Source organism: Eschrichtius robustus, chromosome 10 (genome assembly GCF_028021215.1).
Source record: "Eschrichtius robustus isolate mEscRob2 chromosome 10, mEscRob2.pri, whole genome shotgun sequence".
NCBI classification, from domain to species: domain Eukaryota; kingdom Metazoa; phylum Chordata; class Mammalia; order Artiodactyla; family Eschrichtiidae; genus Eschrichtius; species Eschrichtius robustus.
The window spans coordinates 93441722-93465332 of NC_090833.1; the positions used below are offsets into that span (position 1 = coordinate 93441722).

Genomic DNA, 23611 nt, shown 5'->3' on the forward strand with positions numbered 1-23611 from the left:
AGGGCCCCTGAAACACCCCAAAGAGAGATATTAACTAATTAGGTTGACTTGGTATGTTGAATTACACGGAAAGCGTTGTCAAATAAGCAATAAATCTTCTTAGGTTATATTGTATGCCAAATGATACAGGTATTCTACAGATTATATGGAGTTCCTAAAATTTGGTATGTCTTGGTAAAATGTTACCAGTCAGAATTCTCTTTATTATCTGAAAGTGTTGCATGTCACCGCAGTAACCACGGTACTTTGTCAATTGCATCGTAATCAGATTTAAACGTGCCTTCTTAAGTCTTTCGTCATTGTACACAGTTATGGTGTCACTCTGATGCCTTTGCAAAAATGCTTCCTCTTCAAGAAGATTTATAGAAGGGACCTTTGGATAAATACAAGTTTCTGGTTTTCAGACCATAAGGATGAACTGGGTAAGAACTTGAAGAATTCTAATGGGAAACCTGATGGCTTCATAAAGCTGTTAACAAAAACGATTAGTTGCACATGACTGGGTAAACTGGTGACTATGGTTATAATTTGTATGGTTTCTATCTGAAAAATGACTGTTTTAAATCTGTGTTTTCCAGGTGTAAGCAAAACCCTCCCCTTAAACTAATTATGACTTACAGTAATTTGTTAAATTATACCCTTGTAAGCAGAATTGAAACATTTATCTTTTTCTCTCTACCTGGTTGATCCTGCCAGTAGCGTATGCCTGTCTCAAAGATTAAGCTGTGCATGTCTAAGTATGCACTGCTGGTACACTGAAACAGCGGATGGCTCACTAAATCAGTTATGGTACCTCTGGTCACTCACTATTGCAATTGGATTACAAGTAGTTATACTGATCATTGTTCTTTGTTTCCAGATTGTTTGCTCTTTGTGTCTCCCTGCTGCACTGTGTCTTTGTTAACGTTACTAGCTGCATTACTTATATCCTGTCTATTTTATAAGATTGGTGTCTCTTACAGTACCCAGTATGTAAGCAGGCCTCCAAGAATACTTCTATGGCTAAACATCTTGAGGAAATAGATCACATTTATAACATAAAATAATTGTGATAGTGTGATTCTAGGTATGGGAGGAAGCAACAAGGGAAAATGTCTCCTGGATCATAATTAGATAGAGGATCCAGAGGATCTTTAATTATCAATAGGGCCTAATCCAAAAACTAGCACCTGGAGTGGCATATCAAGAATTCTCCCCTGACCTGGGATGAGCCTCCCAGCACCGTGGGACAAAATTTGATCCTGAAATGTCTCCCAAATATTGGTCAAAATCCTGACCAAGAGGAGAGGATCTGAGAAATGGAATATTGCCTGACACATCAGTCATTAGCGATTGCAGCCCTCCAACGTGAGCCGGTGAGCCCTGACGAAACTCAGGATATGAGAATATAGGATACAGGCCCCGGGTAGCTGAGGTACATATCAAATGAATGATTTCAGTGAGCCCAGACTCTTGCATCTTCCCATACATAGAAAACTGCTAAATTCCTTAACTTGAGATGCTGCTTCCCAGGCTTGAAGCTCACAAAATTCCCGTCAAATAGATCATAACTCTCAACTTTTAGGCTGAGAGTATTTTTTTAAGGCTACAGGTGTAAAGGAGACACTTTCCAGAGAGGAACAAAAAAAAAAAAAACAACGTTTGGAACACTGGCACCGATGGTGGACACTCCCAGAAAGTTCCATCTGACGAAGCAATTAGAAGGGCCGTCACCCCTTTTTCCACAAGACTGCGGAATGGACATTGACCGTAGGGAATTGTAAAAGGGAGGTGCCAAATCTGACTACACGTTGGATCTGTTTCTTTTACTTTAACCTTTGCCTTCCGCTGCTTTTGTTCACTAAAAGGATACTGTCTGTACATAATGGCCTGCCTCGGGGAACCCTGTTCCTCTGCCTGAATGTTAAACCAAAGTGCTTTTGTTCAGAGAAACATACGGACTCTGTCCACCTGTGGATGGCTGCAATTAAGAAGAAATTAACACATCTCCTCCCTGAGGCTGGCCATTCCAGGGGATATTCGCAAAACCTATGGCCCTTTTACTTTACCTCCTCATCTCCTCCCCATCTCTGTGCTATAAAAGAAACTGGCATCCAAACCCCAATAAGATGGTTATTTTGAGACTTTAGTCCGCCATCTTCTCGGTCTGCTGGCTTTCCGAATAAAGTCATATTCCTTGCCTCAACATCTCATCTCCGATTTATTGGCCTGTCGTGCGGCAAGCACAGCAAGCTTGGACTTGGTAACATCTTTACTCAGGACACGGTGTCACAAAATGGGACATTGTTTTCTGTTTGTTTGTTTTGTTTTTGTTTTTTGTGTTTGTTTTTGTTTTGGGCTGCACCACGTGGCTTGTGGGATCTTAGTTCCTCGACCAGAGATCGAACCCACGCTCCCTGCAGTGGAAGCTTGGAGTCCTAAGCAATGGCCTACCAGGGAATTCCCATGGGACACTGTTACCTTGCAGTCATGGTCCTCACCTTTGTGAGACAGAGGTAGTAGTGTAGCAGGATTGAGAACGTTGTAAAGTTTAAGATAAAGATTAGGTGGTGAAAGCAGGATTTCACAGGAAGCGAATCTAGTGATACTTGCAGTGAAATGTTGTCAATTCAGAGTTAAGAAGACTGTGGACAATGTGTGGAATTTGCAAATAAACTTCATTTTCTAGAGTCAAATCTGCCAAGGCTTCCACTAAATTTGCAGTTGTGGCTATAACCTTAAGACAACTGAGATAGGCATAAGCAACTGACTCAAGTTGCATGCTATAATAGGCAAAAGGCCTATGTTTACTACCATGCTCACATAGTTCCGCGGGGCCTGATTATGCCATTCATGCACAAATCAAGTAAAAGGTTTTGAATAACCTAAAGTTAATCTATTAGGTAGAGATCTCTTTGCTAACTTAAAAGGGCTAATATATTTTGCCTCCAGTGGAGATCTCACCTTAAAGTTTCCGGATCAACCTGAACCTGATCAGTTGGGGAACCCTAAGGCAGGCAGCTCTTGCAGTGCTTGTTTTAGCCTTATAAAAGCCTGCTTATGTTTATCTTCCCAAGCAAAGGATTCAGGGACTAAATCTTTAATAAGTTCATAGAGTGGAAGAGGTAACAGAGAAAATTTTGGAACCCAGAGCTTGCAATAACCAGCTAAACCTAGAAATCCACAATGCTAGCACTTAGTTGTGAGTCTAGGAAGTTCCTGTATCAGCCTAATTCTCTCTGGAGATAGCTGAATTCCTTCAGTGCTTAGATTATGTCCTAGGTAATGAACAGTGTCTAGAGATCATTGTAATTTTTCCTTTGTGTTCTTTCTCAGCTAACTGTTGCAGCAAATAAATGGAATCTTTTATGCATGCCTTATGGAATCTTTACAGTAGCTGAGTACAGCAGGAGGTTATCTCCATATGGTAAAAAGGTTGATTTCTCAGGGAACTAGAGGGTACTTAAATCTCGGTGAGGTACTTGGGAGAAAAAAGAAGGGGTCCCAGTGAACCCTTGAGGCATAAAAGTGCAGGTATATTGTTGATTGTTCCAAGTAAAGGCATATAGATAATGGCTGTTGGGTCTCCGGGATGCTGAAGAAAGGTGAACAAAGGTCTCCAACAGTAAACCATTCCAAGTCAGTTGAATCTTGTGACAGAAGGGTGGCTAGGTTTGGAACAACAGGAAAACAGGGAATAACTATTTTTATTAACAGCTCCCAAGTCCCGGACAAATCGCCATCCTGCCAGGTTTCCAACCAGGCAAGATTGGCATGCTGCAGGGATGAGTACAGGAATGACTACCTCCCGGGAAATTAAGTCTTCTACAATAGGTGTGAGACCTTGTATGACCGCAGGCTTTAATAGTTGTTGAGGAAACCTAGGGAGAGGTTTAGCTACACCTATCTGAATCTTTATAGGTTTGCATTTTTTTATTCTTCTGATGTTAACACTGTCAGAAGTAGCCCCCAAATTTGCAGGCATCTCCACCAAATTAGAGAACTTTTGCTGAACTTCCTCTTTTATGTCCAGGACAGATTGTAAGGAACATAAATAATCAGGTTCAGGTTGATCAGGAAACTTTAAGGTGAGATCTCCACTGGAGGCAAAATGTACTGACCCTTTTAAGTTAGAAAAGAGATTTCTACCTAATAGATTAACTGGGGCTATACTGCATAGCAAAAAGGAATCTTGGTTGAGATAAAAATTCTCTCTGAACTTTATTAGGTACTCCCACTATGGGAACATCCTCTTGACTCAGAGGGACCTGTTGTTCTTTGAGGGTGGGATTTAGAGTAGAAAGCACAGCTCTGGTTCAGGCTAGGGATAGGGTGTTAAAGGGTTAGGTAATTATGTTTACAGTTAGGGTTAGGGTTTAATGTAGATTTCAAAGTAAAACATGAGAGTGGGGTTTAAAGTAGAAAGCATAGCTCCAGTATCAACTAAAATTTGGCAGTTTTTCATCAATTTTCATTCTATTTTCCTCTGGGCTGTTTAAGGTAATTGCTGGTAATAGTTTACCAGAGAACCTCTGGAGTTCTGCCAACTAGGGGAGAGGGTCATGGGGGGGCCCTCCCTTTGAGACAGATATGAGAGCATTTGTGAAGAGTCTGCATAGCACCTTTGAGGACACCTTTTTGTCCAGTGTCCTCACTGATTACAAATGAAACATCAACTTTGGGTCATCGAATTGATCATGGACCCCTAGGAGGTTGTAATGGGGGAGGCCTAGGTGTTATTTTGTGTCTCTTGCCTTAGAGCTGTTGTAACTGTAAGGCTATGAGCTTGGTGGATTTCTGTTTGTAATCTTGCTCCAAGGTCCTTTCAAAATGCTCAGCTACAGTCAGGAGTTCAGTCAGGCCTACAGCCTCCCAGCCTATTTTCTGCCCTTTTATCAATCCACTAATCTCAGAAGATAATCCATTTACAAAGAGGGCAGTTAAAGTAGGCTGAGTGGCCTTTTTATTGCTTGGAACCCCAAATGCTGTAAAAAGAGAGCCTACGAACTGGCATGAAAGTCTTCCACAGATTCACCCCTCTTTTGTTTGTATGAGTGAATAACAGGCCAATCATTATTAGGCCAATTAATAATAGACCAAGTGTGAGCAGGGAAGATTTTAGGAATAGCTTATAAAAGGTTAGTTGTTATTCTGCAAGCCTTTTTAGGTTGAGGATCTTGAATATCATCCTAAGGATTATGTCATTTTGCTTCCCGCGTCCATTCTGGGGCTTCCCCCAGTCCTACCAACATGTGTACAAGTGGATAAAGATCTAGCAGTTTGGGGACATAGGCCGTGACAGTGACTCTAAATTCTTCAAAAAATGTTGGGGGTTCCTCCCTAGGTTTAGAGAATTCTTTGACTATAGCTCTCAGTTCAGTCTTTGACCAAGGGGTAAAGGACACCTGAGGGGGCTCACCTGCAACCTCAGCTAGTTTTACTTTAAATGGCAATTGTTAAATATTCTCTTGGGAATAGAAAAGTATTTCAGACAGAAAATGAGTAAAACAAGAGTACTCAGGTGAAAAAGGAAAGGGGGGGACAGTAGGAGTTAAATCTGCAGTCACATCCGTCCTATGGTCTTTTGTTTCAGGTACCTTTTGTCTCTTTAATTTTTCATTAGCTTTTTGTTCTAAGTCTCTAAATGAAGCTATTTTGGAATCTTGAAACCTTCTGTAAACTTTTACATACCAATTAAAGCAGGCATCTCATTCTCCCTGTCCAATTTGGGAACCCTTGCTCTCTAGTGTTTTCCTTAAATGAACAATCTTGTCTAACTGGAACATTCCCCACAATGACCACTGTAATTCTAGATCAATATTAGTATAATTTTGCCATCTTTCTAAATATCTACAGCCTCCAGGACCATAGTTCTCAAATATAAAATAAGCAGGTGTGCCAGAAGCTGGCATTCTCAACTCTTTGGTGATAAAGGATCTCAGTTCCTTAGCTAGCCTTTGTCAACCCAAAAGAACACACAAAAGAACTGCGCCTTAATATATCATCAGTAACAAAGAGATGTTACTATGTCCTGGCCAAAAGAAGGCCTGGCATGCACCATCACCAATTCCCAGGGATCCCTGGACTGAGGAAAAAGATCCAATCAGCAAATCCCAAGGAATGGGGACTGCAAACTGATGCCAAACAAAATGGAGAACTACAGCCGCCACCAACAGTTCCAAGCATGGAAACTGAGGGCTGATTCCAAACAGATGGGGAAGTGAGACTACACTGTCAGCAGTGCCCAATGTGGAATCCAGGGAACAAAATTAGGGGCTAGGGTTTACCACTCAAACATATACTGGCAATAACCAAGAGATGTTACTGTGTCCTGGGAATTTCCATCTGAAAGGCTAGGGGTTTGACCTCAGGGAGAATCCTCTACCAGCCAAACTGACCTGCCCTGTAAAGGAAAGCCAGTTAGATTGCGAGCACAAACTCAATCAAAGAGAATGGAGCTCAAACCATGAGGAGCTTACCAAAAACCTTCAGGAATGGCAAGAAAGACAGTGAACTCAAAGGAGTTGTGGGCACCACACCTGTTTCTCCTCATCCCAAATGTTATCAGAAATTTGCTTCAGATCCCATCACTGCCACCAATATATTTATCTTTTTCTTTTTAAAAAGATAAGCAATTAATCATAAAATCATCCTGTTAGCAGGAGGAATCATAAGAGTGGATTTTAGAAAAGTGCACATACAAATTTTTATACAGAACATTTCTGGAGGGATACATATTAAACCGTTAGTGGCCACCTCTGAATGCCACCAATGTATTAAAAAACAAGATTTAACTGAGTAAATTAGAAGATTTACTTTGAATTTTGAATAAATTGGCTTTATTAAACGATTCATGAATCAGGCAGCATCTCATCTGATAGAAAGGGAGATATTCCAACGGGTTACACAACATGGAAGGCTTTTTGTTTTTTGGCCATGCCACATGTCATGTGGAAATCTTAGTTCCCCGACCAGGGATCGAACCCATGCCCCGTGCATTGGAAGAGCAGAGTCTTAGCCCCTGGACCACCAGGAAAGTCCCAGAAGGCTTTTAAAGTAAAGAGGGTGGGACAAGGAAAGAAAGTCATCATCAAGGGAAAAAATGAAAGTTCACTGGAGGAAAGTGAAACTTCAGGTGACAATGGCTTCTCATTGGCTAAACTGTGGAATTTTCTATTAGCTATTTCTATTTTCTATTTCTTGTTGCTGGCCAGGAAGGAAGTCTTCCCTCCTCCAGCTGGGGTAGTAAAGTGGTTGCACTTCCTGTTTGGGGTGAGTAAATGACCTCTTCCTCTTGGGGTAATTGATGATGAGTGACACGGCATGAGAGCTCCCTCTACGGGCCTTCCAGACTCCAATTCTAGTTGAGGTTTCCTTTTGTTAACATTCACAGCATGTTTTATTGGCAGGAGGATTCACAATGAGGGAGAAAAGGCCACAAGACTCACCATAAAGAAGGCTCAGAAATTCCTGGGTGGGTCCAAGGGAAGCAGAAGGTGGCTGTGGGGTCAGCTGGCGGCCACAATGATCACATGGTTCCATCTGATGGGTTTGCAGCTCGATGTGGAATAGTGAATAAAAGGGTCAGTTCGTCCTATCAGAGAAACATGAAACTGAGATAAGCTTCCCACTGCTAGAAGCATCTTGAGCCTTCAGAAAAGAACAGAAAACATGTCTAAAGGGTTTGGGAACATCAGAGTCATATCTCCTCAGAGTGGGACTCCCCAGGCTCTCCAGGTCTCAGTCCCCAACTCTCCCTCAGGGACAAAGCCTCCCCACCTCTGTCCTTGTCAGCTCACTGATCCCAAGAGGTCCTGCCTATCCCTGAGGACTTAGATTTCCATGGAGACAGGTTGGTTGAGACCTAGTGATACAGTTGACCAGCCTGATACGCAACAGTTCCCACCACCCTGGGGCAGTTGGGCTCAAGGACACATGGCTCTGGACCCCATGTGGAGAGTGTCCTTGCACGTCAGCTGTGCCCCAGAAGAGCCAGTAACGCCTGTAGCTGTCCAACTGATTCTCAGGGTATTTTCCTGGAAGAGCCCTTGGTCATCTGACCTCGTATCCAGGAAGTCCCATGACTTTCTGACTGCTGCCTGTCACGCCAACAACACACCTGTGAAGGTTCTGCTCTGCATGGCCATCTGTCCTCCAGGCCCCCCCTTCTAGGGACCCAGATGCTAGGACCACACAAATGCTGAAGGAGTGTCCACCTGCCTAAGGTACAGACACCCCTGTATCCATCTGCATGATTTCTACTGGGAATCAACAACATTTATGGGGATTCTTTGGCCCTAAAGAACAGACCAACCTGATAGGAGCAATGCAGTGATTCAAAATTACCAGGGTCAATGCACATATACAGGGGCCCATAGCCCCAGATGCCCCACTCACAATTCACATGGGTGTCCCATACGTACGCACCGATGCCCAAATATTCTTGCTTCATACATACATACATCCAAACACGCACATCAGTGGTGTGCTGGTAAGTGCTAAAAAACTCTCCGAGAAAGGTGGGAAAGACTTCACTTATGCTATCTACATGGTATAAATATTCCCAGCATGACCAATTTCAAGCTACCCACCTGACATCACTGAACACAGAACTGGGAAGAGACATGCACCATTGACTATCCCAGGATAGTATGAACCAGTTCCAGCACATCCCATACCTTTTCCTAAGAATTTGTGCACACAATCCACTTACACCCCAAGTAGAACCCTCAACTCCCACCACATATATATAACCAAAAGGATACCACATATACATATGTGTTTGTACATATACATATATATATATATATATATATATATATATATATATATATATATATATCCTGAACACACACGTACATTTCTACCCTCACCCTGATAAATACACAAACAGACCACCTCTTACTATCTAAATTTTTACAGATGAAACCTTACTCACCCTGAATATTCACATTCCACTCTCACAACTATATATACACACACAACATGGGCCTGAAAACAAACATGTGCAACCCATATGCCATCCAGATGTACACACTGAGTACCTAAACACACAGGCTCACCAAGTACACAACTGTCTCATGGGCAACCCAAAAAAGACCCATATGCAGTCCCACAGCCCTAAAATACATATACTCCAGGATTCCTGCATACACACATAACCTACACCGTCTACTGGTTTCCAAACACACAAACTAAACTCTCACATCCCCCAGAATACATACCCCAGAAGCCCCAAGAACTCAAAAACACACACAGCCACAAATAACCTATTCTTATCAAATACAGCTGACCCTTGAACAGCTTGGGGGTTAGGGCGCCAACCCTCCATGCAGTGGTTCTGCATCCATGGATCGTGTAGTAGTCCTGTAGTATTTACTGGAAAAAAAATCCACTAGAAGTGGACCCGTGTGGTTCAAACGTGTGTTGTTCAAGGGTCAACTGTACATATAAGTCCACCTCACTAATACTGAGAACACACATACAAGCAACACCACTGAATTCTTCAGGCATTACATTTTGAAATAGACACATAGAGGACTCTAAGCCTTCTGATATACTCACAAATCACAAATACACACACCCACAAACTACTCATGACTATACACCCCAAATGCTCAGACACACTCAAAACAGAAAAACACCGACAACCTCTGCAGTCTTACTAATATACATACACAATTCTCACACACCTATGGACACACACATGCAAATATTCCCAAGCCCTGAACATACAGATCCCCTCCCAAACACTATACATTATGCTACCTCTCCAGAATACAAGCTCCCCACCACTACCCCAACATATAAACTGTATATGTGTGTGGGGGTGTTTATATATGTATATATTTCTACCCTCACCCCGAATATATAGACAGACCACCTCTTACTCCTACCAAACACATGTATAAACACCCTAGCATTCTCCAAAGAAATACACTTTGAATACTCCTAACAACTCCATACCTTATGAACAAACTTTGATAATGCATGAACCTGATGATGGACACACACACATATTAGAATACACAAGTAAGATACATGCAAGTATCTCCAGCAAACCATTTATGAAACAACTTCCGTATATCAAATTATCCCTAGCTATTAGGAGCCAGCTCACACATATGCAAGTACTAACAAATACCCGTATCACATATTTCTAATACATAGAAATGCAATTGTCCAACTTCCCTGTAGAAACATAGAACCCCACCTCTTTATCAGATACACATATACTGACTTCCCAAAATACATAAGCTTAAGAGGCTCCTACTGAAAATTACAAATGCACAACCTCAGCAAATATTCCTCCAAGTGGCCATGCGCCTTGAATACACACACAAACTCATTTAACACATAACTCTCCACAAGTCCCAAATAGAACCACAATTACCCAGAACACTACAAATATGCAATAATATCACCCTATATGCCCTTTGTTCCAAATACACATACAGTACCACACTACTGGCATATACATAACCCCACATTCCCAACCTCTCACACAGAATTAACTCTGCCATCTTGCAGAATACAGAATCATACAAACACAACATACCTACATATACAACATCCACCAGTCCCATAAAATAGTCACAGACTTGCCCTCTACACATCCAAATATAGACAGCTCCTGAAAATGCACACACACAAACACCCCATAACCATACAACATGCCCTGAATACACAAATGATCATCCTACGTTCCCGAAATATACAAAATAAACAGACTGGACACCCAAAGTAATATAAACTACTACTTTTCCTGACATTGCCCTTATGCATATGCAGATAATCCTTCCAAATCCACCATTAGACACACATAAATCCCCAAATTCATGGGTGAAAAAAACACATGTAAACATATTCCCCAAACACCAAATTACAAACACCTAACCACCAACTCCTTGAGTATGCCTGCGTCACATCTCAACACCCTCCAAATACAACACTCACTCTTACACACTCTCACAAAAACACAGGCATGACTTCCCTTCAGACACAAACATCCACAGACAAAACCAACCCACACATTTGACTACATATCAGATTCCCACCAACCAATTAAATATGTACAGACCCCATCTATGCTTGCAAATCAATCATGATTTGACATCAGACTACAAATACATGTTTATTACCACATTCAGCAACGTTGCTCCCATCACTGACAAAAGAATGCAGTTTGGACATAAGTGTTGATTGATGTTTTTATGATAAGAAGGAAGACCCTAGTGAAACCATGAGTGTGTTCCTTCGATCTTCACTCATTTTCCAATCACTTGAGCTACACCTTTGGAACCAGATGAGGGTTTTCAACTCGCAAGAACGTCCCTCTAGCTTTTGTACTCTTCAGAACGCGCAGCCTAGAACGGCACCTGGGCACCTGTTTAATAGCTCACACACACTATTTACCCCCCACTGTAGGCCCCGCAATCACTGAACCCTTCATGCAGCCGGCTCCCCAGCGGTGCCAATAACCCTGGGGTAAACCCCTCAAGGGAATCGAGCTCTATGGGGGCCTGAATCCACATTGTGGGGAGTCTCCTTACACGGACAAGGGCACAAATAACCCACAGGGTGAACAACAGCGCGGAGCGGTGACACCTGAGGGGTGAAAAGTCCCCGTACCCCTTACCTCAGGGTTCCTAGAATTGACTCCAGAGGCGGCCATGACAAGCCCCGCCACCGCCGGACGGCCATTGGGGCCCCAACCTCCGCGCTCGCGCATGCGCTCCTGTCTTCTGGAGGCGACTGCCCCAACAGACGCCAGGAGCCTTTGGAGGACGGCGGTCCGCGTGCCCGAGAGCCCCGCCCCAGTGGGCGTGCGCAGGCGTGCAGGCGAGGGGCGCGCGGGGATCTGTTCCAAGAGGTCTCTGCAGGAGAGGAGAGAAATGCAGGGTCGGGCACGCTACGCAGCATCTCTGGCGACGCTCCTCGCCGGGAACCTTCGTGACGGTCTCTTCTTAAAACCAGCTCTTGTGAGATGTGCACTCGTGATTTTTCTATTGCACACGTGAAACCCATGCACTTAGCTACAAAGAGTTCTGGAGAGCTCCGCTCTAAGCACAGTAGCCTCAAATTGGGGCAAGTGCTTTCATGCCCTTTAGACTGCAGTTCCTTGGTTCTTGTTTATGCCTTTCAAAAAACAGTAGGTCCTTTTTCCTAGCAAGCCTGAAGTTTCCACTAAAGAACAATTCTAGCAAAGAATTCAGACCTGGGAAACACTCTTAAGATACTGTCTCCTGACTCCGTTCCTAGAGTTTTTCCAAACGCATTTACTCTACTAGAATATTTTTTCTCAGTGTATTTAATACATGGAGGTTTTTCAATAAATGTTGATTCACAGGTGTTTCCTTTGTACGGTTTTTTTTTTTTTAATAACTTTGAGAGAGAGTGGACAATCTGGGCCAATTTCAACACAGCAGGTAGTATGGGAACAATTTTACTTTCCCTCCCTCCTTTTTTGTAATATCTTGCAGACTTTCAGTTGGCATTAAAAACAACAACAACAACAAAAATAGTAGCGGGATCAACTTACTGACCTGACTTTGTAATACTTCCCAAAGAAAGTTAATCATCAGATCCTCTTTCTGGTCAATTGCAAGATTAGAGCATTTCTCACTCAACAGGATGCCTCTGAAGACCCCTCACATCTAACAGCACTAAGCGCCTCCAAGTGCACAGACTTGAAAACTCCACAAGACACAAACATGGTATCTCTTCGTTTCTTTAACGTTTCGTGATTGAGTGGAAGATGAACTGTCTTCTGAGGCTTGTGATGCATGTCCAGAGTTGTTTTTTCTCAGTAGTCAATGCCTGCCCGCAGCCTCTGTGCAGGAATAGTCAGAGATCATGATCCAAAGGACTTTTAGATACTCCCTTCTGTGACTGGTCTTCCCAAATTACATTTGGGCTAATTTGATTATCTCTGTCTCTGGGGTGTAGGATTTTGAAGTATTACAAAAGTGATTGCAGAATTGGGACTGGCTAATTTTTGCACAGTGCAATTTTTGTATCAGTGGCCTTGAGAAGAGTCCTTCATATACTGTATCAGAATTATGAGTGAGAATCTTGTAAATAATTGGTTGAATGACTGAACAAAGGGAGGAAGCAACAAGGAAGCCTGCCTTTCTCGAGTGCCTGGGTACAATATTTTGCCTCACCATCCCTCTAGTATGAAGTTATTGGTTGAAAATCATATGAGTTTTCCTTCATTGTAAAAGCTCCAGTACTGAGCGATATTCCCAAACTGTTTATTTTTTTCAGTCCCCGACAGGAATTTCTTTAGATATAAAGTTCACCATGATGTTGCTTGAAATATTCTCACCTTATCTTCTCATCTTCTTTTGAGTCAATTTTTCCTGACAAGGGGCAAGGAACTTCTTAAACACCAACAGGAGTCTTTTTCACACTGTGGAACAGTCCTTCTAAACCTCTGTTTCCTTCCCCAACACCCCACAATCAGTTGGAGTTCTACTGCAGCTACAGAAGTGAGAGAATCTCGTCTCCCAAGAGATTTGGTTGCCATCCTCTGAGGTTTTCAGCCTTCATCTCCCTTGACAAGTTTCCTAACAGTCCTCTCTTCTCACAACACAAAACACGAATACTCTTTCATATCCTTTTGATAGTGGTAAACTGACTGACATGGATTCTCAATATGAAAATAATAATCAGACAAGTTTTGTAAAAGGAATGCTACCATCATTCCCATGCAGATGGGGCCATATGCAATGATGAGCCTAGATTGTAAAGAGCAAGTGTATGTAATGCAGACAGGAAATTAACAAACTTGTAAGCAGGGCTTGCAGGCTAGCATTTAGATGGAAGTGGGCTTGTCTGAATGGGGATTGGACACTGGTGGATAAACTCTTGGCATTGTGTCAGGGTGCACATCCATCTCATGGGTAGTGGACTTTTAACACCTAGAAAAACCAGGGCTCTAGGATGTTTAGTCCCTTTAACATAAGGAAAGAGAAGAAGATTTTCTGCCTTCTTGTTCCTTACTTCTGTCCTTACCCCTACTAAGCCAAGATGTTCAGTGCTATATGATGGCTCTTCCAAATCCATTTCATCCAAAGAGCCTGCAGATTTTGTGTATGTTTACAATTGTGTTTTCTGTTGGAGCCAAGATGCACACTTGAGTCTCGTCACTCCAAGTTCTCTTTCTCATAAGGATGAGTAACTGATAATAGCTTAGTATGTTCTAATTTTTTGGTAGTGTTGCCAGATAAAATACAGATTTCGAGTTAAACATAAATTTCAGATAAACAGGGAAAGAATTTGCAGTAAAACTATGTCCAAAATGTTGCATGGGACAAAGTTGTACTAAAAATGAATTCATTGTTTATGTGAAATTCAAAAGTCAAATTCAGTTAGGCATTTGTTACTTTTCTTTACTAGATCGAGCCACCCTATTCTTTCAGGTGCTTTGAAATGTAAAAGACTGTAGAAATTCTTGTTCTAGGAGTCTAGTGCAGAAACAGAGGAGCCACGATACCCGTACAAAGACAATCATTGGAAATATCCTCAGATATATAGGAACATATATGAATTTTCAACTAGAAAAAAAATGAAGGCATTTTAAAAAATGAAAACAGATTGCCTTCGTTTTTAGTTGCATGACGTATCTCTGGGAAGATTTTAGTGAAAGAGATAACACTGGTTTCCTCCGGGAAAGAGGATTGGGTTGACAGGGGAAAGAGGTGGGAGGAGGACTCGCCACTGCATATTCCATTTTGCACAATTTAATTTTGAACCATGAGAAGGTGTTACTCGCTTAAAATATTACACTAAAATCATTTAAAAGGTAAAAAACTAAATCTTTTACAACCATGGAATACTATGAGAAAGACATTTAGTGAATTCTGGTCTTGGACATGGGGGCTGCATGACGGTTTTTTGATGGACGGGGGCTTTCCAGCACAAAGGATCATTAGTAAGGCTGGTCCTGCTGGATGTTGGTTGGAGCACAAGGACCGCTCCCTTAGGAGTGATGTACATACAGCAGTCAAAGACACTGGATCTGCTGAGACAATCCTAATTTCAAATACTCAGTTCCATGTGGCCATAAATACCCAAGTGTTTATCAGACTAACAGTTCTGAATTTTGTTCAGAAAGTCTAGTCTCTGTTGAAGTAAGTCAAGAGCCAGGTAGGAAGCAGAGTGTGTTAAGGGACACAAAACTAGGTTGATGGAAAAAGAAGTGAAAGGAAGGGACCGTCAAGTCCAACCTCGGTGCCGTGAATCAAAAAAACAGTCTATCAACTGCGTAAAGAGGCACACGCCAATTGTGTTGCCACTGTGTGAGGTGGAAGGAACTTCCGGTTCTTGCCTACCTGCCAGAGCCCTTGTGGAATGTCTCCCCACCCCCACCCTACCCAGACCCACGTGCCCTCTGCCCCTCCCCCACTGCAGAATGTTTCAGCCACATTCTACTGTTATGACTCAAACCTGCCCCTCCTTCAGTTGGATCCTGAGCGTCTGTTGAAGCAGGTCACTCTCTGGGTCCTGGTCTTGACTTTTCTCATTGAGGCTACCAGGCAGCAGTAGTCCGTGCCCAAGCCTGCAGGATGGCTTCAGAAGGAGGTAAGCCTATAGGCTGGGGGTGTGTTCTCAGAGACCCTGCCATCCCTCACATCCTTCGGGTTCACACGTGACACTTCACGGTGGGCACACAGTTGGACTGAAGTAGAGGGAGAAGAGAGCACTGGACACACGAGGACATTTCACCTGGGGAGACTGGGGAGCCTGAAGAAACCTGAGACTGCACTGGGGAGGAGGGGTCATTGGAGGTGGATCAAGAGGAATTGCCCTGGCTATGGAGAAAGGATGGCAGCAGGCAGGTTGATTCTTTCTAGAAGGGAGACAAGCCACTTTGAAACGTGTGTGTAAGGATGTGTGTGATGTCCTGGTGGTGACACAGGGAGGGTCATGAGGAAAGCCTAGACCTGTCTTGTGTTCCTGAGGCACCTGAAGCTTGCCTCACCATATCTTTCTAAGGGATTTGAACAGGAGCATACTGTCTCTAAGGGGGCCGTGGGGAGAGATGGTCTTGGTGAGAAAACTATTCAGTGGGGCTGTGTGTGGCCACACCTGCAGTGAAGTGTCCTCTCCGAGAGCTAGGCAGGAGGTTACTCTAACTGCCGCAGCCCACACCTCGTCCAGTCCTCCCAGCCCAGAGCTCACTTCTCAGTTCAGGCAACTGTTGCTTTGGATTCAACAGGGGATGGGCAACCGTGTAACTTCAGCCAAGAGAGGGCTCAGGTTCCTGAGTTGTTCTGAATTGTTCTTCCTTTTGTGGAATCGCAGTTCTTCAGACTTACTTCATCTCATCCAGTATCTCATGGTGGACCCTCAGGCTGCCTTGAGAGGAAGAGTTTGTTCATATTTCCTGTCACTCCTTCATGGACAGGGGACAGATGTGGAGTGGGGTTGTTTCGGGTGGAATGTGTGTGAAGGCTGCTTCCTCTTTTAAAGGGGGAAGGAGCGTAGCCCAGGGGCAGGAAGAAGATCTTCTGTGTTATTATTACACGTCCTATGACACCTGTTCTGATTAATTAGGTGCACCGTTTTGTGTACCTTGTTCTCCTGAACAGGGATGTGTTCCAGACAATTTGATCGCCATGGCAACTGGCTTATGCCTGCTTCTCAGATTGTCTTTCCGTTATTGGGAGCTGGAAGGGGAAGGACCACAGGCGGTCTGTACTCCCACGACCAATGTAACATGACAATTCCCTGGCCCTTGTTTAATCCTCTGCAGCCATCACTGGCTGTGAAATGACAGAATCTAAGGGACACACGCCTACTTCTCACACACCACCCCCCCCACCCCCGCCTCCTAGGAACAGAACTCCTGAGTGATGACAGTGACTCTGGGCACTGGGGAGGGGGTGGCAGGACCTGGCCCATGTTACGTGTCTGCTGTGGGTTGTTCTGAGATGCAGGTGCATTCTGGGCCAGTGTTATGGGTTTGTATCCGGATTCCATTAGAGAGATATTTTCCAGCATTTTGTTTTGTTTTGTGAGGCTAGGAAAGAAAGAGGGGATTTCTACTGAGCATCAGGAAAAGGAGGACTGAGGAGGAGGTGGGGCCCTAATATTTTACACAATACCTGTCCACAAAGGGCCTTTGGGTGCCTAGAACTTACCTTGGAGAAGGTCCCTACCTGCTAGTACGCCGGCTGAGGGGCATTTCTCACAGAGCGGATGTCCACACAGTTCCAGATCTTGGGAGACAGCCTGTGAGGCTTAGGTGTCAGGGGGTGCCTTAGGGAGGCTCTCCAAGTCAGTGCTTGCTGAGGCGATTTCTTCTCGGCAGACAGGGGTCAGGGACCTTGGTGGATGGGCGCGGGGTCACCAGTGGAATAATTCTCAACTGGAGGTCAGGGCATGAAAATCACTTGAAGACATTTGCACGCTGCACAGTTTCCCTTGTCCAAGTGTCCCTCACCTGTGGAGATTTACACTCTGATGCCACAGAAAGCCTCAGTCCCACTTGCCCATTCTCCTCCTCCATTCACTCCTTTCCTTTTCCTCAACAGCATCTCCAGTGCTGGGAACGGATGTGACCATGAACCCCGGTGCCTCCTTGTCTACTTTCACGGCAGTGCCCTTCCCTCCACCCATTCCTGGAGCCCAGCACCGGCCACCCTGGCAGCAGCACCTGCCACGTCCCATCACCCCAGCATTCCCTCCTGGCAGCAGGCTGCTGCTGCCAGCTTTCCCCAGGACGCCTATGGTGGCTAATGGTGGCCGTGGCCCCAGTGCCCCTGGGGCTTGCAACCTCACTGTCCAAGTCAGGTCACAAGGGAGGACAGTGGAGGCCCCCCAGACTCAGACCTTTGTCGTTACTCAGGCCCCCCTCAACTGGAGCGCTCCAGGGGCCCTCAGCAGGAGTGCTGCATGTCCTGCACCCGTATTCATAGCAACTCCTGTGATGGGGACCGTTGTGACTGCTTCAGCTGTTGGAGTTAGTCAGGCTGGCAAGGGAGGCTGGACCCCATGCTTTCCTCCTCAATCTCCACCACCAGCTGCCCAGCTGGCCCCTATCATTCGCCCAGTGAACTCTGGGCCATGGCCACATGGCACTTCCAGGGAGGGCCGCCTGGCCACCAACCAGCCCAACGCCTCGCAGGATGGCTCCTCTAACACCCAGAGAGAGTACAGTAACTTCCGACGTTGGCAGTGCTTCAAGCCCCTGGCCCGGAGACACTTTCGCCTGAGTCCTGATGCAGAAGCTTTTTCCTGCTTTCTCATGTGAGTGAACGCTCAGGGGGTCCTGAGCTTATGGGAGCTTTTAGATAAAGAGGAACTGGCGATGGACTCGCACGTTAGGTTTCTAGGGATACTGGAAGGAAGGTGTGAGGGCGATGTCCATGCTATGAGAAGGCACATTGTCGGTCACATGGGTGGGCCTGCCAGTCCGTGACATCAGGACTGAAACGTGCCCTATCTCAACGGGCCCCACCACCCTGTGAGTCTGGCCAGCTTGCTCTTCCATGATTCTCATGGTAATACGGACTGAAGACTTGCAGTCAGAGAGGGTCGTGGTGTAAGGTGAGGAGCCAAGGAGTGGATGCCGCACTCACCTGTGGTGCCGTCTCCTTTCATACAGGACTTGAGCGTACATGGCCAGGGGAGGTCACTTCAGAGGAGGGGGAGGAGAGCGGGGCCCAGGAGAGCGCTTTATGCATGCCTCCACTTCGTTGTGGAGAATTCCACTAGGAACAGGGTGATGGTAGAGCTCTCCTAAGGGCGTGGGCTCTCTCCCACTAGAGTTGTGAGCCTGGCAGGCATTTCCATCCTAAACCTCCGGTCCCTCGTAAAAAGGGGACAATTACACTTCACTCAGGGGACTGTGCAGAAGACTCCTTGGGCTAATCTATGAAGTGTGAGCAGATTGCTTGGCACATGCCACGCCTCATTGATGATAGTGATTTTTATTATGAAAATGCAGCCTTGAGGAGGAAAAGAGCTCCCCAAGGCACAATGTCCCAGCTCTAGCCTGGGAGTGGATGGTCATCCTTGAGTGAGTGTGAGGCGGTGACAGCAGTGGCCGGGAAGGCTTGTCTTTGCCCTCCCAGACACCCGCCTCTCACCCTCCTGTTGCTCAGTCATGCTGTGTTGAGTGATGTGTGGTCCACATTGGCGGGTGGGGTCAGGCAGGTGGGGGCTGGGCTGGGCCCGGAGACTGACCCCGAGTGCTTACAGCCCAGTGCTTCGATCCCTGGCCCGCCTGAAGCCCACCATGACGCAGGAGGAGGGACTGTGGAGGGCCGTGCAGGAATGGCGGTGCAGAAGCAACCTTGACCGGATGATCTACTACGAGAGGGCGGAAAAGTGAGTCAGCGTCCTGGGCCCAGGGGCTGCGTGGAGGGTGAGGCGAGCGGGTGAGGGCAGGGTCTGGCCGTGGGGGTGCTCATCAGAGAGGACAGAGGAGAAGGGCTGTCACCCAGCACAGGGTCCCCGCAGCCCAGGGGCCCTACTGTCCCCCAGAAACCCATCCCTCACCTTGAGAGTTTGAGACTTCTGTCCTTCCTCCACCAGGAGCTCTGCCTTCCCCTGATTTTGACCTACCCTTGCCTTGACATGAAGGTCTCAGGACGGGGCAGGGTGAAGCTGTGAGTCCAGTAGGGGTCCAACTCCGGCCATATGGGCTGGGCCGGGGAAAGAGCTCCACCCGCCAGCCTGCTGCTTCCTTAGTGGTGGGTGGCTGGCGGCCACTAACATAAACTTGGGACCCCCTCTCCTTACAAACAGTGGCCTGAGTGGGTACCCTGGCTTCCCTCAAGAGGCTGGGGAAGCCAGCTGCCATCAGCCCAGGGGTCTCCGGCCCTTCCAGTGTTTGTTCCATGGTAATCCCCTTGGTTTAAGAAACAAAACCAAACAAACGAGCTCCTCTCAGAGGAAGGGAAGGCCTCTCCTCTAAGCTCAGCATCCACATCGTCCAGCCTCTCCTGGGCCCTGTCTCCAGGTCTATGTTCCAGGAGGCTCAGTCCTAGCCCAGGGTCCTGAATTCGGGCAAGGACCCCTGTGGGGAACACATGCCTGTTCCAGCCTCTGGCTGTCAGCCCTTCATGTGGTTCTGGATGGAGACGGGGGGCATGAGGAGGGTGCCCCCTGGGTCAGCCATGTGTCCCGTTGACCTGGTTCAATTCAGCGACCTGGGTCTATGCTGTTGAATGCCCTCCAGTGCTGGTGAGGCAGGAAGGGTCCCAGATCTTGTTATCACTTCCAGGAGCAGCTCTCTGCTGTGGACAGCACCTCACAGGGCCTTGACGGCCCCAAGGCACATCCTCTCCCAATGCCTCATTCTTGGCTGCCTTTGTTGGGCTCCAGAACCCAGGCCTTTTTCTCAGGGTGGCCTGTGCCTCCGTCACCCCCCAGGTTCATGGAATTTGCGGCCGAGGAGGAGATGCACATTCAGCATTTGCAGTGGATGCAGTGTGCGCAGGACCTGCCTCCTCCAGCCCCACCGAAGCTGGATCCTCAGGGGCCCCCAGCCCCGAAAGTGGGCCTTCAGCCAGGCACCCAGGTTCCCACTGGAGTTGAAGGCACAGGTAACAGGGACCTAGGGTTGGCCACTGTCCCCATGTGGATCCTTTTCCTTCAAGACAGGGGCATTGGTCTTTCAACCAAAACAGCCACCGAGGCGGGGGGTGGGGGGGTGGGGTCTCAGCTGCCCCTTGTCACTACGGGGTATTGACTTGGTCAGTTTTGTAACTCCTCTCACACCTCCCTGTCAAAGGACCCCACACGAAGTCTGCCTAAGAAGTGGGCTTGATGGGGAGACCCTTAGAAAATTGGAGGTTCCCCACTTCCTTACTTGTGACTCTCTTAGATGACCCCCTTACCTCCCCTCTCCAACTGTGCATGAGGCTTCAGATGGTCCCGACCCCTCCCACACCCACATCAATGTCCCCCAGACAATGCCCTCACCAACGTGCGCTCGGTGGTCAGGAGGTGGACCGGGAGTCCCTCACCTTCCTTCCCTTCCTCCTGCTCTGCCTCAGCCTGTGCTCCCAGGATGTCCGGCCCCAGGGCCCAGCCCTCGCACCCGAAGCCACACAGATCCCAGTGGCCCCCGGAGCCCAAGGCGCCCAAGGAGATTCCCCCTGAGACTGTGAGGGAGTATGTGGACAGGATGGAGGCGCTGGTGGGGCACGTCCACTCAGCCACGGGCAAGTCACATGCAGAATGTGGAAAGGACGGAAATGAGCTGAAGCAGGAAGAGGACGACACCTACTTGGACCTGTGTCTCTTGAGCTACACTGACGAGCTGCGTTCCCGGGAACACTCTGTCACCAAGGTAGGCTGGGCCTGGAGCCTGGGGTCTACAAGATGCCAGGGCATGGAACTCTCAGCACCCAAGATCTGGGTTCTGCTCAGGCCGATGGGACTTAAGCTCAGCTCCTTGTTCCTGAGCCTGGTGTTAGGGGAGGTTTACGCAGGTGTATGTGTGTATATGTTTGTGTCTGTGTGTATTCCTTTGTGTGTCTGTGTATGTGCATCTGTATATGTGCTCTTTTGTGTGTGACTGTGTATGTGCATGTTTGTGTGTGTGTGTGTGTGTGTGTGTGTGTGCTGACCATCCCCGCCTTGTGGAGGAGAGTGGGGGTGGGTCTCTGCTTTTCCCTTTCCCTCCTGGTCTTCTTGTGTCACAGGCCACTCCTGGCCAAGGATGCTCACAGCCTCTTCTTTCTGTCCGAGGTGGAGGCAGTCATTCATCCTCGATTCCCGGCAGAATTGTTTTCCCCAGACCCACAGCTGGATGTCTTGGCCCTTGCTGAGGAGCTGAAGCAGCAGGAAGGACTCACCCCTGAAGAAGTGAGCCAGGGGAGGGAGAGGGACACTTGGGGAGCCAGGGGACTCCAGGGGAGGGGGGACCCCAGGGGATCCAGGGGACAGGGGAAACCAGGTGGCCCAGGGGAGCCAGAGGAGGGAGGGATCGCAGGTAGAACAGGGGAGACAAGGGACACCTAGGAAGACCAGGGCACGGAGGGACCCCAGTGAGCAGGGGAGAGGTAGGGCCCCAGAGCAGGAGGCCCACATGGCTCTGTCCATCCCTTCCCTGCCTCGGAGGCCTGGCATGGGGAAGGGCCCTCTCTGGGGTGGGTGCAGCGCAGGGTGATAGGAAGGAGAGGATGGGGAGCCGGGAGTGGAGGGAAGGACACACAGCTGGGAATAAGGTGCAGGAGGATGGCAGGAATGCCACCGTGTCTGGATTTGGAGTCTAGTCCTGGGGTCACCCGTCCCCTCCTCCCCCCCAGGGCCATTGTCCCACTGCCCAGTGCTCCTCCTCTCACACGTGCGCGTGGAGCCGTCACTGTCCTCCTCCCTCCTACCAGCTGGTGCAGAAACGACTCCTGGCCTTGAAAGAGGACGAGGGTGGGCCGGCAGCCCCGAGCCACAGTGCACCCGGAATGGGCTCAAGTCCTTCTGAGTCCCACGCCGGCCAAGGTGCCCAGAGGCACGACCAAGACCGCCATCGAGGGGTCAGTGATGAAGCCTGCCCACCAGAGATTGATGTTGAGGCTCTTCATAGGCCCATCCGAACAGACACTGGCCCGTTCGTGCTCAGAGTCTTTGGTCCCTGTCGAGGACGTCAGGAGGTCTCTCCATTCCGGGCCGGACGGCCCTCCCCTCCCCAGGGTCAAAGGCGCACTGGCCCTCTACTGGGACCCAGGGATGCGTCTGTTCTCAGAGAGGCGTCTCCTGTTGCGGAGGCCCGAGGGCCCAGGGACGCGTCCAGGGAGGACGAGGAGGCGCTCCCCAGCCTGGCCTCCCTCTTGGCCTCTCCGCAGAGCCTGCCGCCTTGCGGGCTGTCCCAGAGTCCTGCCCCTGCCTCAGGCCTGGCCTCCCCTGGAGGTTGGGGGGCCCAGAGTGCTCCCCAGGCCCCCTCCCCTCAGAGAAGAGGCCCCAGCCCAGCTCCACCAGCCGCTCCCAAGTCGAGGAAGCGGGCTCTGTGTGGGCGCCCAGCCGCTGCTGAGAAGCTGCCCATCCCCGGGGCTGGCCACGGGGTCTCTGCGAGGCCAGCCTTGGCTCTGGGGCTGGCTCGCCCCTCACAGCCGAGAAAGAGAAAGCGTGACCCGTTTGTCACAGGGAAGAGGAGGAAGAAGAAGAGGAAGCACTGCAGCCAGTAGGGAACAGCTGGGCCGGCCCTCCAGGGCGGCCCCCAGGGGAGCCTAGGGGCTCCTCCTCACCCCAGTGCTGATCCTGGGATTGTGGGGGGTTAGGGAGGTGGGGGACGTGGGTGTGGGCAGGACCTTCGGAGTGATGTATGAAAATTGTGAATAAAGATAGTTTTGGTGGGAAATGCTCTCAGGCCACTGTCATCTTCTTCGTGTGGAGCTGCTCCACAGAGAGCGATCCTGAGAGGAAGGAAGGGTGAGGGAGGTCACAGGAGCTATGGATCTCCAGGTGGCCAAACCTTTCCTCCACATAGACAAGGACTCCTCAGGCTGCCCCTGGGAACGCACAGCTCTCACTTTCCCCAGGGACCCCCTCATCATCCGCTTCTCTGAAGCCTGCTTGGCTAGGGGCCTTCTGGGGCATCTGTAGCATCTTCTGCATCCCGGAACCGTCTGGGGAGGGAGAGCTGCTTTTGTGCCTCTCAGCCCTCTGGACACTA

At 47.9% G+C, this 23611-nt stretch overlaps 2 protein-coding genes across 2 annotated transcripts in view; one reads left to right on the top strand and one right to left on the bottom strand.

The window, feature by feature from the left end:
* Nucleotides 1-11706, bottom strand: part of MFSD14B (major facilitator superfamily domain containing 14B) — a 167223-nt gene extending 155517 nt beyond the window's left edge. Inside the window, exons 1-2 of the mRNA XM_068553216.1 lie at nucleotides 11618-11706; nucleotides 7428-7573 (exon numbers count right to left, since the gene is read on the bottom strand). Of these exons, the coding sequence (XP_068409317.1) occupies nucleotides 7428-7430 (3 nt within the window). The 5' untranslated portion in view covers nucleotides 7431-7573; nucleotides 11618-11706. The remainder of the gene's footprint in view (nucleotides 1-7427; nucleotides 7574-11617) is intronic.
* A 3845-nt stretch (nucleotides 11707-15551) lies between these two features.
* On the top strand, nucleotides 15552-23123 carry LOC137770985 (NUT family member 2G-like). The gene is made up of 7 exons (XM_068554011.1): nucleotides 15552-15567; nucleotides 17523-18237; nucleotides 19192-19320; nucleotides 20368-20540; nucleotides 20994-21289; nucleotides 21691-21807; nucleotides 22329-23123. Exons 1-7 carry the CDS (start codon nucleotides 15552-15554, stop codon nucleotides 23121-23123), a joined length of 2241 nt encoding a protein of 746 aa, XP_068410112.1.
* Nucleotides 23124-23611: the final 488 nt, after the last annotated feature.

Excerpts from the sequence above, each read along its gene's own strand:
- LOC137770985 (XM_068554011.1), top strand. Across the intron at positions 19,321-20,367 it reads TACTACGAGAGGGCGGAAAA|GTTCATGGAATTTGCGGCCG; the intron begins GTGAGTCAGCGT and ends GTCACCCCCCAG. Across the intron at positions 20,541-20,993 it reads CACTGGAGTTGAAGGCACAG|CCTGTGCTCCCAGGATGTCC; the intron begins GTAACAGGGACC and ends GCTCTGCCTCAG.